At 38.7% G+C, this 14030-nt stretch overlaps 2 protein-coding genes across 6 annotated transcripts in view; both read right to left on the bottom strand.

Annotated features, from left to right (window-relative positions):
• The window catches only part of LOC145435216 (surfeit locus protein 4-like), an 86953-nt gene extending 72939 nt beyond the window's left edge, over nucleotides 1-14014 (bottom strand). For 2 of the 5 annotated variants that reach the window (XM_080312551.1, XM_080312549.1), the window contains exon 1: nucleotides 13991-14014. Coding sequence is in view for 2 of the 5 variants with exons in the window: in XM_080312552.1 (XP_080168678.1) it covers nucleotides 1584-1802; nucleotides 3595-3784; nucleotides 4890-4987; nucleotides 5562-5711 (657 nt within the window). In the remaining 3 variants the exon portion in view is untranslated. Of the gene's footprint in view, nucleotides 1-978; nucleotides 1803-3594; nucleotides 3785-4889; nucleotides 4988-5561; nucleotides 5728-13931; nucleotides 13949-13990 lie in introns of those variants that run through there. The other 3 variants (XM_080312552.1, XM_080312553.1, XM_080312550.1) reach the window with 3 other exon arrangements.
• On the bottom strand, nucleotides 13014-13883 carry LOC145436572 (uncharacterized). The gene has a single exon (XM_080313935.1). It carries the CDS (start codon nucleotides 13881-13883, stop codon nucleotides 13014-13016), a length of 870 nt encoding a protein of 289 aa, XP_080170061.1.
• Nucleotides 14015-14030: the final 16 nt, after the last annotated feature.

The raw sequence follows: 14030 nt of genomic DNA, 5'->3' as shown, positions 1-14030 counted from the left end.
TATGTTAAATTGTCCATAGGCGCCTCAATGGCTGATGCCGAATGTTCCTATTTTGGCGATCTGAACCCCAAAGGACAAATGCCATCCCGCAGAGAAAAACTTATTTGCCAGTTAAGAAATACCAATTTGAAATCATGTGCATCTTTTAGTTTGGTACGTTCTGGCGATTTCCATATATTTTGATATTGGAGGTCACGAAAAAGCATCATGCAACAAAGTCAATATAACAACGGGTCCGCCAGAATATGTCCAATTATTATTTAAGGGGTCCTACCTTTTCCCACACACCCCACTCAGCTCTACCGGTAAATCTGATTACGTGAGCAGAGAGGATAAAAATTGATAGCAATATGCAATTCTCGATCATATTGCCCGATTCAAACATGAATTATATAAATTTGCTGTGCTTCGCTGACTCACTAAACGGACAGACCAACGTTTGAGGGGGGGCTGACGAAGTGCTGTTACAGTCCTGATTGGAGTCGAGTTGGAGAAATGACTTTTTTAGTCAAGTCACAAAAATTTAGCTGCAAGAGTGTAATTTCCAGGTCGAGCCGAAAAGTTGACTTTTTCTCATTAGTCAACTCGCCGTTGATCCCAGCTTGTATACCCATTTTTCGGTTCTCAATATTTGAGAACCACTGGTTTAACATAACGACTCGGACTCCAGTGAAACACACTGAGTCAGTGGTGAATTGAAAATGACTCGAGTGAGATTGATTGTGATAAAGTTACAACCCAGATTTTTCATCATTGTTTCCGAGGGAAATAGATTTTCGGAATTAGTTTAACAATATAGCTTTCGGATAAAACAGGTTTTATTTACTTTTGCGGTGTAATAATAACTGTGTCACACACTCAAACTGTAGTTGGCCACCCATACATTATATAATACGAGGTGAGACATAAGTGTATTGCAGAGATGTTCTTACTACGTTCATGAAATTGCCAGAAAGAGATGATAAATCGCCAAGGTCGTGCGATGCTATAAACTTTTATTCAATTACGGAAGCGTGGTTGTAGACATATAAACTCGCATGGAAATCGTGCTATATATGAGATTTCCTTCGAGACATGACAGTAGAAAAATGACAAGAGTGAAATATACCGCAAGTATATCACCAAAAACCCTTCGATGGTTGGGAGATAAAGACTTGACCAAGTGCGTAACCAAAACCATGTACGGATTGTGACTCGTGTAACTGGTAGTAATACCGGAATTTGAAAATGAAAACAATGCACATTTGAACATACCATTGTAGCAGTTTCAAAAGATAATTTTCAATTCAGCGACTGCATGTACTCAAATTATGGTAATTTTTAATAATATTTTGATGATGGCAAAGTTAGACAACTAGAGACTGTTCAGCTTTTCCATACAGGAAAATTAGATTAGAACTAGAGCATAGAGACCTTTCACAAACCAGATTTGATAAGTCCATTAGGCATCTGGTATTTATCTAGTTGTCCCAGCCTGCCATCAGCAATTTAAGCATCAAGAGGTCTCAGCAAAACTTGATATTTGGGCATTAATCTCGAATTCTCTAGATAAAACGTGTATAATCTACTGTAAGTTACCAACATCAAGTGCGCGTCTTCCGGTTATCGCTGAACATATGACGTACAGAGAAAACTTGCAGCACAAACACGATCAGCATAACGACGATATTGAATGTCGACCAGAAATTGACCCGTTCAAAATTTCTCTCGGCGATCGAACGGTCCTTGGCTTCGAACGTTCGAAGGAGGCCTTGAATTTGAGAGGTCTTGCCCAGGTTGGCTCGGATCACCCCCATCGTGTCCTGCGGCGATGTAATAAAGGAAGTAAATGATTCGAGAAAGGCTTTACGACTCGCAATCCACAGAGTTGTTCAACTAGAGAATTTTTAGCTTCTGCAAATTAGATTACAATTAGAATTACGGAGTTATCAAATCAAAACTTGAATTGAACGAGATTCCGAATTACTCAGTTCATAGCAAATGTTCGTTAGGGTTACCGTACGTCCTATTTTAAGAGGATTTATCCACTATTTTAAAGTGTAGTCGGGGGACGCCTAAATCTCCTCTTTGTTGAGAATTTTGGTTAGGATATAGGAAATCGGCTATCAAGTAACGTTTTTTTTTAGATAACCAACGAAAAATGTCAACAAAAGCCGGCAATTTGATCCGAGCCTAATCAGGAGAAATTTACCACACAGGATTTTACTCCAGCATTCTAAGTCCCCAAATTTTGAAAAAGTGTCCTTTTTACAGATTCCCAAAATATGGTAACCCTAACGTTTGTACATCGAGCTTGGCGTGTTGCACACACACAGCGCTACAGTTCTGTAGCATTTTCAGGAAAACCTGAAATTAGATTAGAATTAAAAAACGGAGCATAGAAAAAGCGACAAATTTGGTTACAGGTATTCCGTTGTATTTCATATAATTATCCAGTTGTTCTGGCTGCCGTTGATGAAGCACAGCAAATTACACGAATCTTATACATTTACAGGCAAATTAATTTTTGTGATATGCATGCTTCATAAGAACACAACATAATAATGACGCATCGCTAGGACAGGCTAAAATAGAGTACCGGAGTGTTTCCATTCTGAATCAAGTATTGGGCGGCGAGACGCGTGTCACAACAGTGTGAATGATGTCGGAAAAGTAACTTCAACGCGACCATAAAGAATATAATGACAATTCTACATCTTGGTGGCAATTGACGTGTCATTTCAGAGAAATCATCTCTCACTTTTTGACTCGAAATCTTACAAATAATTCTCGACTCAAATTTGAGTACTCCGATTATTGTCCTCTGTCATACTCATCACTCCAATGCCATGAAATTACAACTAATGGTGTTTCGATTTTCTGCAACAGGAAATAAACGTGCACGATTTACTACAAAGCAATTCTACCCAAAGAAGATAATTGATCAGATATACAGTAGGAGTGTTAAAAAAAATATTTCCAATTTTACCGGCCAGTCGATACAATTCTTATGTTTTCTAAAAAGCGATGCACACAAATAGTATTTACAGTGGGCAATTCTATGAACAATAATGATGAATTTCTAGTCAAAAACAATAGTTTTTTTTTAAATCCGAAAGTTTCTGCGTCAACAAATTGGCTTCTCCTGGTTTGCATTGAGCCAAACTTTATATTCGAAATAATCGTATTTACAGCTAGTTATTCTATGAATAGTAAATGATGAATTCTTAAACATAAATCCTATTTTTGTCAAATCCCTAATTTTCCACTCTTGTAACTTCGCTTCTACGGGAACTTGGAATTGAGCTAAACTTTATATCCGAAAAAATAGTATTCACGGTAGTTAATTCTATCCGTAATAATGCTGAATTTCATACCGTAAATACTATTTTTGTCAAATCCAAAATTTCCACTCCTGTAGCTTCTACGGGTTGAAAAAGCCCATTTTTTTTAGATAACCTAACAATTTCGAACAATAACAATTCAGTAAAATTTGAAAAATTAATTTTTTAATTATAAATCCCTAACAATTTCATCAAGTAGCCAGTAAAATTGGAAAACAAATATTTCCGAACAGCCCTTCTATACAGGTTTTTGAATCACGCAAGCTTTTACCGAAGCTACCTCCAAAGATTGGAGTTTATCGCCGTAAATCTCATCCGTCGCCACTGCATCTTTCCATCCTTCATCATCCTCATCTTCGTCCGAATCGACAATAATCTCAAAGAAGACGGTCTTCCCAGTTAAGCGGCTGAACGAGTTGTCGAAACATATCGTGTAGTCTCCTTTCACAGTTGGGTCGATGCTGTAATATGTCAATGAAGACTTGAGTAACAGACATTGAATGAGAGGTATAGTGCAGACTTATATAAACAACCAACTACTGTTTCTGAGTAACTTGTAGTAGTTGAGTAGCGAAAGGAGAGTAGTTCTAGTGGCAGATCTTAAAATCTGTGTAGTTCTAGTTCAAGTTACGCATTTTAAAAAGTGAGTAGTTATCATTGCACATCTCAAAATCTATGTAGTTTTAGCTGCGCATTCTAAAAAGTGAGTAGTTCTAATTGCAGATCTTAAGATTTAGTTTTAGGGTTAGGGTTTTAGTTCTAGTTGCGAATTCTGAAAATTGAGCAGTTCCAGTTCTAGTTGCGAGTATTCAAGTTTGATCGGGGTCGGATCGGGGTAACCAAGTCACAGGGCCCCGAGTCATAAGTCAATCTCACTTTTTAGTTTTGACTCTCGAGTCAAGTCGAGTCATTTTCTATTCACCACCGAGTCAAGTCCGAGTCCAAGTCAGCGAGCAGTGGGTCGAATCCGAGTCATGGTATTATGACTCAAGTCAAAGTTATTGTGTAGACTACTCGGTTTCCAGTTAGAGTCTTGTTAAACCCACCTTTCATAACTCTGTTTAGTGATGTCGAATATTTCGATATATAATATACTCATTTTCCTCACGTCTAGCAGTTTCTGGTCGCATTTTCAAGTACAAGTACATATGGATGAAATCTCAATCGTGTGGTTGCTCAACTGTTTTTCAAAATTACAATGAAATGTTGGTCTTGACCGTCTAAGTCTCGAGTCATATGACTTGGTTCGAGTCATGCGCAATGACTGGAGTCCAAGTCGGGTTAATACACAGATTGACCCGAGTCTAGTCATTACAACCGTGAGTTCGATTCATATCTAATCTCAATTGAATATTGATTCTCATAAGTACGAGAATAGCAATTGTCTGTAGAGCAAGCTCGACTCATTTCACGAGAGACAGTTTTCCTGTGTTATTTGCAGGAAAACCAGAATTGAGATTACAATTGAAATGAGAGAATAGAAACATTCCACAAATTAGATTAGTTAGTGAAATGAAACAACTTCAAATATCTATTCATCCGAGCCCGTTGAAAACCATATCTCACGTGTGCATTCCGTCATTCTTTCGAATCTCGCTTGTGATGACGCGTCCGTCTGGACCTTGGATCATGAAATTTATGTCCATGTCACCACCCTCGATCACCTGAAAGGTTTGCATTTCATTCTTCTGCCTACAGGGTTGTGATAAAAGACTTGTTCAAACTACCAATCATGTTAGTTGGCAACTATGACCGTTTTTTTCGAGTAGTTCTAGTTTTGAAAAGTGAGTAGTTCTAGTTTCAGTTGAGAGTTTTGGTAAGTGAGTATATAGGCCTAGTTCTAGTTGAGCATAACGATTTGACAAGTGTGGTTGTTATGAACGAAGTCATGACTTTACTCAAATTGCAATCTTTCGGTGATAGACTTGATTTGAGTGTGTCTCAACATTACGACTGACACTCTACTATTCGAAGAGCTTCTTTAAGGTACAGAACTTCAATAGACAATTGAATAGTGTCAGACGAAAATTTTCGGGTTTGTTTATTTCAACATGAATATACTACCGGTATAATACCCTAACCCTAACCGGCGGTATTCAACTCTACTATTTGTACAGTGAATTCGACTCGATGGTGAATTGAAAATGACTCGAGTCAAACCTATAAGAGTATGACTGACGTTAAGTCAGTTACAAGCTTAGAACCCTGGATTCACTATGTGTTGTGTATATTCGACACCTGGTATTCAATGTCCATGGTCTTCCCGGCTTTTGCCTCTTCAAAGAAACATTCGCGTCTCATCGCCGCGATTTCAACTGTGAAGTCGACATCTCTGTATGACATCGACGATGTGACGAACAGCAATACAGTGAACAGCAGTAATCTCATTTTTTACGTTAGTCCTGTTCGGTTGAAACAAAAATTGCATCGAATCACCTCGGAATCAAAAGCGCACAAGTACAACACACGCGCGTCCACGTCGTCCAAATATCATATGATCGACCGAAAAGATCATCGCTCTATCAAATATGCCGGACCTGATGTGTGGAACAGTATCCCGTCGGCCATCCTACAGTCGACGAGCATGTCCACATTCAAGTCGAAATACAAGCAATTACTACTAAATAAATACAGTCCATCCTCAAGATTACCGGACCACGACTGACCTATCGATCTCGCTTCCCATGACATGCCGCCCTATTTCTTGTCGCTTTCTTTTTCTATACTATCTTCTTTACTTCATTCAGTGTGCATGCCTCCTCTTTACATCGCCTAGGCCAAGGTGGGTGTCAGATTCCATAGACAACCTAGTCGCTTCGACATCTTCCTTTCTTTCATTGTATCGCATTTTTTGTGGTGTATTGAACTGATAAAATTGCTAATAAACCAATGATGATGATGATGAAGATTAAACATACATACCATCGCCACCTCGCGTATAATATAGATATTACAGCTCCACAATACTTGAATTAACTGTGCGCCAAGTCATTTCGACTACTTCCTGTCTTTTTATGTTATCGCATGAGCGTGGTGTTTTGAAAATGATGGGAATTAATAACATGAACAAAGCTGCTGAAACTTACGATGAATAAAATCACGACTGTCAAGTGTCAACGGGGCAAAAATAATTTCTAACCAGAAATATGTGACGAGTACGCCAAGCTGCGCGATGTCATTTAGACACGTATTTGATGACTTTATTGGCATTCACGCTATTTCTGGATCCGATATATTTGAATATGCATGTTCGCATAATATTCCAGGTTGTAAGAATTTCATTCTCTCTCTCTCTCTCTCTCTCAAACGACTTGTCGAACTTGTATTGTAACTCGGACTTGATAAAACAAAGATGACCCGACTTGAGTCGAAATGTAATCAGAGAATGTCTTGTGACTTCTTTTATCCGAGTTCATTCTCCACTGTGTTGCTCGATCTTACATTTACAAAAAGAGACGATGAAGGAATTTTGAGAAAGAGGGCCGAATAAATATCAAGATAAAAAATGCTACATCGGTCAATGATCAGATTGTCATAGCCGGGGGACAAAAAAAGCCATTTCCCGCCGATTTTCGACTTGCACATTCTGACTCCATACGTGCCACTACGTCTCATCAGAGTCGGATAAAAAGCTTTATGCAGCCTACGAATTCGATAATATGACTACATTTTTGAGATAATAACATTAGGTAAACTTTCACCAATTCTACAATTTACCTTTACCATATAGTTAGTTCTGTGGCCCACCTAAAAATGCTCCTGCGGTTGAGAACCGCTGGCCTATGCCACCAAGGTGGGTGTCTGATTTCAAAGACTATTCTAAGTCGTGTCGACTCGACACCTAAATTTCCATTGCATCGCAACTTTGTGGTAGATATAGATCTGATGAAATTCTCAATATTAAACTGAACTGACCCGTCCTATTTATGCATTCACACAAACTGAAAAACGTTGATGACTTGAAATCGTAGTATTTGACTACCTGGTTAAAATTTTCCGCGACTCAAGTATAGTGACTCAACCAGTGGAGGTGGTCAAGTAGTCATCATTGGTCAGCTTTTACTCAAATAAAAGTGGAAGTATTGAAGACATTCACGGAGTGTCAAAGCTACAGCTGTATAAGTATAATCAGCACCGTAACTGCCGCACCCCAAACCCCCAATTGGGGGGGGGGGCGAGCTCGAAGGGGGCCCAAAATTATTTCGTGAATTAGCATAAATCATAGAGTATTTTTTCAAAATTTATGCAATAATTTCAAAATTTTTTCGCGCTGCGCGCGAATTCAAGTAGCCATTTGTCTTTATTGTTGGGTATTGGGCCATTACCGCGCCACGACCCACCAAGACATACAATCAAGTTTTGGGCCGTATAACATGCGACTCCAAGAAGTGTGCCAGAACGATCGGCAGCGAGAAAAGCTTGGTATAGGTAATACGCTCGGGACTCATCTGTTGAGGGTGTATGCTGCGTTCCAGGCAATCCTCTGCCAGAATCGAGTTTCGCCTTCGTGTCATCCATGCTTCTCGTACTTGTGGAGGCTGATTTCATTTGCGATCCACGGACAAACTTTCCGAAGCCGTGCCCGCTAGGCTTGTCGAATCTTTTACTGTCGCTTGGGTTTACACCCTTGGTGGTTACCGGCTTCAACGCAGTATTGCAAAACGGCGAAAGTTTCCTCCTCTTTGGTTCATTTCCGGGACTGGAGACATTAGGCTTCTTCAGATCTAATTCATAATTCGTCGTTTTACGATCTTTGCGCTTCGATTCGCCCTTGAGAGTTGCTCTGCATTCAGATCTTTGCAGTACTGACCTGTGTAACTTTACGTTTAGGCTGCGGAACTCGTGAAGTACAGGTTCATTTTCCGGTATTAACAGCCGTGCGCCCAATTTGGTTTTCGCGTGGTTTTCATTCTTGCCTCTGGTACTTTCAGAGGCCGATGTATCTTGTGTTTCACGGATAAATTTTTCGGAACAGTGCCTGCTAGAATTCGCCAAACTTTTCTTGTCAACGGGCATTTGGTCTTTGACGGCAATGGGCCTGAACGCAGTATAGCGAGATTGCGACGACTTGCTCTTTCTTGGTAGATTTCCGATACATTTTAATACGAAATTCTGTGGTGGTGCAGGATGCCATTATTTTCAAACCGGATTCGGTGCACTTTGAAAGGTATACGCTCTTATGCTGACCGAAGACTTCGTTATAATTATATACAAAATACATATAGGTTTAATTGGCCATAGGCGCCCAAATGACTGGCGCCGAATGTTGCTGTCTTTGCAATCTGAACCTCACAAGACAAATACCATCCCGCTGGGAAAAAATTTATGCCAGTGAAGAAATACCAATTTGAAATCGTGTGCGTCTCTTAGTTTAGAAGCTCACGTTTGGGCGATTCTATATTTTTTGTCATAGCAGACTGGAAGTCACGAAATAACATCATGTAACGAAGTCATCAAAGGGTCCGGCCGCCTAAGATGTTTCATTATTATTTATGGGCCCTCCCATTTTCAAGACACTTCACTCGGCTCTACCGGTGAATCTAAGTACGTGAGTAGAGAGGACAATAAATTGATAGCATAATATATATGCAATCGCCGATCTGATTGACCGATTTTATCATAAATTTTCGAACATTTTCGCGCCTCGCGCTGCCTCACAATACAGTACAGATGATTTCGTGACAAACGCGAACAACATGATGGGGGGGGAGGTCGTTTTGCACCCTATGGGAGCCCAAGACCCACGTTTTGGGGGCCTGACGAGGTACTGTTTCGTTCCTGGCAATGGGTACGCCCGAAGATGTTTAATTATTATTGAGTCGTCCTACCTTTTCAAACACACCTCACTCAGCTCTACCGGCCAATCTGATTACGTGAGCAGAGATAAGATAAAAATTGATAACGATATATATGCAATTCCCGATCATACTGACCGATTCAATCATGAATTCTAGAACTTTTCGCGCTTCGCGCGCTTAGGTGATAAAAGCTGATTCACTAAACAAACTCCCAACAATATGATAAATAGTGGTAAACAGGGTATCGCCAGAGGGGGTCTGGGGGGCGAAGCCCCCCAGAAGTTCGGTCTATAACCCTCTGGGGGGCCCAAGACCAAAGTTTTGGGGGGGGGCCTAACGAAGTGCTGTTACGGCCCTGAGAGAGAGAGAGAGAGAGTTCTTTTATTCGTCAACCATGAAATATAGTAAAGGCAATGTCCACAAACATTCACGTCCAATAGTATACATTTTTAAATTTTTTCCTCACTATAATTTGCACGGTATAGACTGGGAGACCCGATATGACCGAAGTCTTCTAGGCCGGAGTCACCCAAGCATATTGGCAGTATTAATTATAATATGGATCAATTTTTTCTCTCAGTCAAGTAGCACCGCAAAGAGTAACGAAATAAACAAAAGTAAATAAAAGACAGCAACACTAGTGAAGGACGGTTACCATAGTTAACAGTGTGATCAGAAAATAACAATTTGACCCATGTACACAGTGGTAATATTATTGTAGCATATTAAATGAACCAAAACAACAAACAACATTACTGTGGTCATGAGATATGTTCTTCTTAGTACTTGGATAATATAAATTTGCAATAGCGAGCTTTAAATGTATGATAAGGAAGAGTACGGTACAAAGCTGGTACATTGTTCCAAAATTTCACACCTATATAAGATAGGGAATTTCTTGACAGTCTTGATGAATTCAATTTAACAAATAGGGACTGATTCTGTGAGAATCTAGTGTTATAATGGTGAATTGAATTGGGGCATTGAAAAAAGTTGTCGAAATATTCAGGTAATGTTCTTTCATTATATTGTTTCATGATTTTTACAATTTCAAATTCATACAAATCCGAGACCTTGAGAATGCCCAATTTTCTAAATTCAGGACTGACCCTGCTACGTGCAGGTATATTAGATATAATCCTAATGGCTTTGTTTTGTAATACCTGGAGCTTGTTGATATGCTTCTTGTAAGAGCAGCCCCACACTGTTATTCCATATGTAAGATGGCAGTGGACGAGCGCATGATAAACAGGTAGGAGAAGTGATATTGGAACCAGCTTCTTCAGGCGATAGAGTGCACCAATGCCACGAGATATTTTGCTTGCTATGTAGTTGATGTGATGGTCCCATACTAGATTATCATCGATAATAATACCTAGATACTTGACAGATTGACTGGTTTTAATCAAAGAGTCCTTTAGTTTGAATTCTGCGATCGCATTGTTGAGAGATCCTTTAGTGTCAAATACTAGTATTTTGGTTTTGAGGGGATTGATATGTAATTTATTCGAAGACACCCAATTGCTAACAGAGGCTAGTTCAGAGTTAGTATTGTCAATGGCAGATGCATAGTCAAATCCAGATGTGACAATACTAGTATCATCTGCAAAGAGTGTGATATTTCCTGGGGAGGAGTAGACAATATCATTTATAAATATGATGAATAATAGTGGCCCCAACACAGAGCCTTGTGGAACACCTGTAGTTACTGGTAGTTCCAATGACTTGATTGAATTGATTTCAACAAATTGGGATCGATTTCTCAGGTAGGAACTGAAAAGTTTTTTTGCAATTCCACGAACACCGTAATACTCAAGTTTTTTTATTAAGATAGTATGATCAACGGTGTCAAAAGCCTTTTTCAGGTCGAGAAATACTCCACATCCAGTTTGCTTCGCACATAGTATATCATATAGTTTCGAGGTCATATGAATAACAGCTTGAGAGGTAGTATGATTCTGTCGAAATCCGAATTGGCATTGATTTAACAATTTTTTGTGGCATAGGAAATCATTTAGTCTTTGAAATAATAGTTTTTCGAAGATAATTGCAAAGGGCGACAGGATAGATATTGGCCGGTAGTTTGAGATAATGTCTCTGTCACCATTTTTGAATATGGGAATGACTCTAGCTATTTTGAGATAGTTTGGGAAGATTCCTAGATTTAATGAGTGGTTATAGAGAGTAACCAAACTATCACTAAGTTGAGTGCCAATTAATTTAACAATATAATTTGGTAGCATATCATAACCTTGAGACTTTTTGTTTTCTAGTGATGCAAGAACAGTTATGACCTCAGCACTTGTGATAGGTTTCATGAAGATGGAAGATTCTGGTGAAAGGCCATAAGTTCGCTGTGATGGAGCAGTTTGGTTGGCTAGTTTGCAACCAATTGATGAAAAGAAATGGTTGAACGCTTCACATATTTCACGTTGATCAGTTTTGGTTAGACCAGTTTCCGAATCTATGATTTTGTTTGGTATGCAAGTATTTGTGCCACGATTTATTATTTCACCAATCATTTTCCAGGCGATTTTTGGGTTATTTCTATGTTGTGCAAATTGCTTTTTGTAATAAAGTTCCTTGGCTTTTATTTTGACTTTGGAAAGTAGATTTGCATAGGACTTGTAATGAGAGTGGTTGCAAGCAGAAAAATTGAGTAATAAATACTTATGCAGCTTATTCCTATTACGGATAGATGTCAAGATGCCCTTGGACAGCCATGGCTTTGCAGAGAGTCTGCGTTCGCGTTTTGATTGAATTCGCAATGGTGCATGTTTATCCACAACATCACATATATCGTGCATAAATTTATCAAATACTAAATCATAGTTTTTTTCATCAATTTCTGTTCGGTACAGATTGGCAGATATTTTCTCGATATCATCCGTAAAACTGTCGTAGTCCATACTACCAAAATCCCTACGCTTGTAGCGGCTATTGATAAATCGGGTTGTGGTTTCCAAGAGACAAAATATAGGGTAATGATCAGTCAGGTCTGAATTAATTATAGAAGGCGTTAAACGAAGATCGACGATGTTAGTATACATATGATCCAATAAAGTAGACGATGTTCTGGTCACTCTAGTGGGTTTAGTTATCATGGGAATACAGGCATAGTTGGTAATCATATCTAAGTAATCATGTACAGTAGGGGATGATCGAAGAAGGTCTATGTTCATGTCACCCATCAATAAGAATTGTTTCCCGTCGTTTGTTAATTGGTCAAGACTAGATGAGAGATTATCTATGAAGTTCTTCAAGTTGCCTTTTGGGTGTCGATAGATCACACCGCAGACTATGTTTTTTGAATCACTGTTGGATCCTTCAAACTCAATCCAGAGTTGTTCAATATTGCATTCTTGAAGAGCATATTCACTCAACAGTTTGTAAGAAACATTATTATTGATATAAAATCCCACTCCACCAGCATTGGATTCAGTGGGACTGTGAATAAATGTATAGCCATCTATAGTTATATTGTCTATTGGGTCATTCTTTAGTTTGGTCTCAGATATACCAAGAATTGAAATAGGATAGTCAAGGGAGCAAAGAAAATTGTGTAATTCGTCAAAATTCTTCTGTATTGATCTAATATTTACATGGCCCAGGAGCATTGCATTTCGGCCAAAACTTCTGAATTTGAAATATGGTGGACCACGTTCTGTATCCTGGTATTTACAGTCCTGTACATTCAAAAAATCAATCTTATTAGTTTTAAGGTTATGTGATTTTCTGGTGTCAGAAGTTAGATAGGGTCTGTTATCACAGGAAAATAAATTATGAAATTCTATATTACCGAGGTGTGAGAAAGGAAACACTTTTTCCAAATTATACTGCTGGTTAAGCATTATAATAGAGACAGAAGTTCTGGTAGCCATATAACAGGAATTTAACTCATCTTTACTAAATCTTGTTCATTCTCGATGACAAGTATGTTGGCGTCGGAATTTTTTCTTGCAAGAATTTTGCCATTTCTTGTCCAGAGAAAGGAATATCCTGATTTCTTTTTTTGGTCTTTTGCCTTGAAAAGCAGATTCAGTGCTTTTGGTGTGAGATTTTCCACAACGAAAACTTTCGATACATCTGGTATGTTTATGGAGTTATGAGCAGCTTTGAGGTTCGAGCGAGAAGACATGATGTGGTTCCTAGTTTTGCGGGAGATAAATTTAGCAATAATGGGACCAGTTTCTTTATTTTTAGCTTTTCGTCTTCTAAATGAGTAATCAATGTCATTTTCCGAAATATCAATGTTCATGAGAGAAAGTAATTCTTTGATGAGGCTATCAGTGCTTTCATTTTCCTGTTCTGGAATGTTGTGAAATTCCAGAATTTCCATGCGAGAGAGTCTGTCAAATTCCTCCAGTTTTCCTTCCAATTGTGTAGAATATTCTTTGTACGAATTGATTAATTCAGTGTTCTCTCGTATGTTTTCAGCATTTGCTTTCGCCATCTTCTGGACCTGAGTAATCTCGTTCATTAATTCATCAAATTTTTCGCTTTGAAATTGCTGTGCATGTTTTACTGTCTGGATATCATTGTTCAGTTCTTTGATTGATACATTTATCGCATCAAGAGAATGTTGCAATTTGGAGGTATCATACGATCTTGATTTAAGAAGTTCCTGTAGACATATATTGATGATTGATGGCAGGTCATCTTTTATCCTGGCAAGTAGTTCATCTTCGAATCTTGGAAGCAACTTGCGAATGGCATCAGCTTCACTTTGTTCAGATTTCTTGGGAGGCATCTTGGGTGGCATGTTGCAGCTATAACTTATGATGTATATGCTACTTTTATATATAAATCTTATAACAACCAAATACTCCAGGACGCCCTTTTGTCCTCTTTTTTGAGATTTTGTCCTCTTAATACAACCAAATACTCCAAAGTATAATATGTCTACGTA

The sequence above is a fragment of the Botryllus schlosseri genome, chromosome 3 (assembly GCF_051294905.1).
Source record: "Botryllus schlosseri isolate E-star chromosome 3, Bs_hap1, whole genome shotgun sequence".
Classification (NCBI taxonomy): Eukaryota; Metazoa; Chordata; class Ascidiacea; order Stolidobranchia; family Styelidae; genus Botryllus; species Botryllus schlosseri.
The sequence above is the reverse complement of the archived record's forward strand: the minus strand, read 5'-3'. Positions and strand labels throughout refer to the sequence as shown.

Bases quoted from the DNA above. Each gene is read 5' to 3' on its own strand.
- LOC145436572 (XM_080313935.1), bottom strand. From the start codon at position 13,883: ATGCCACCCAAGATGCCTCCCAAGAAATCTGAACAAAGTGAAGCTGAT.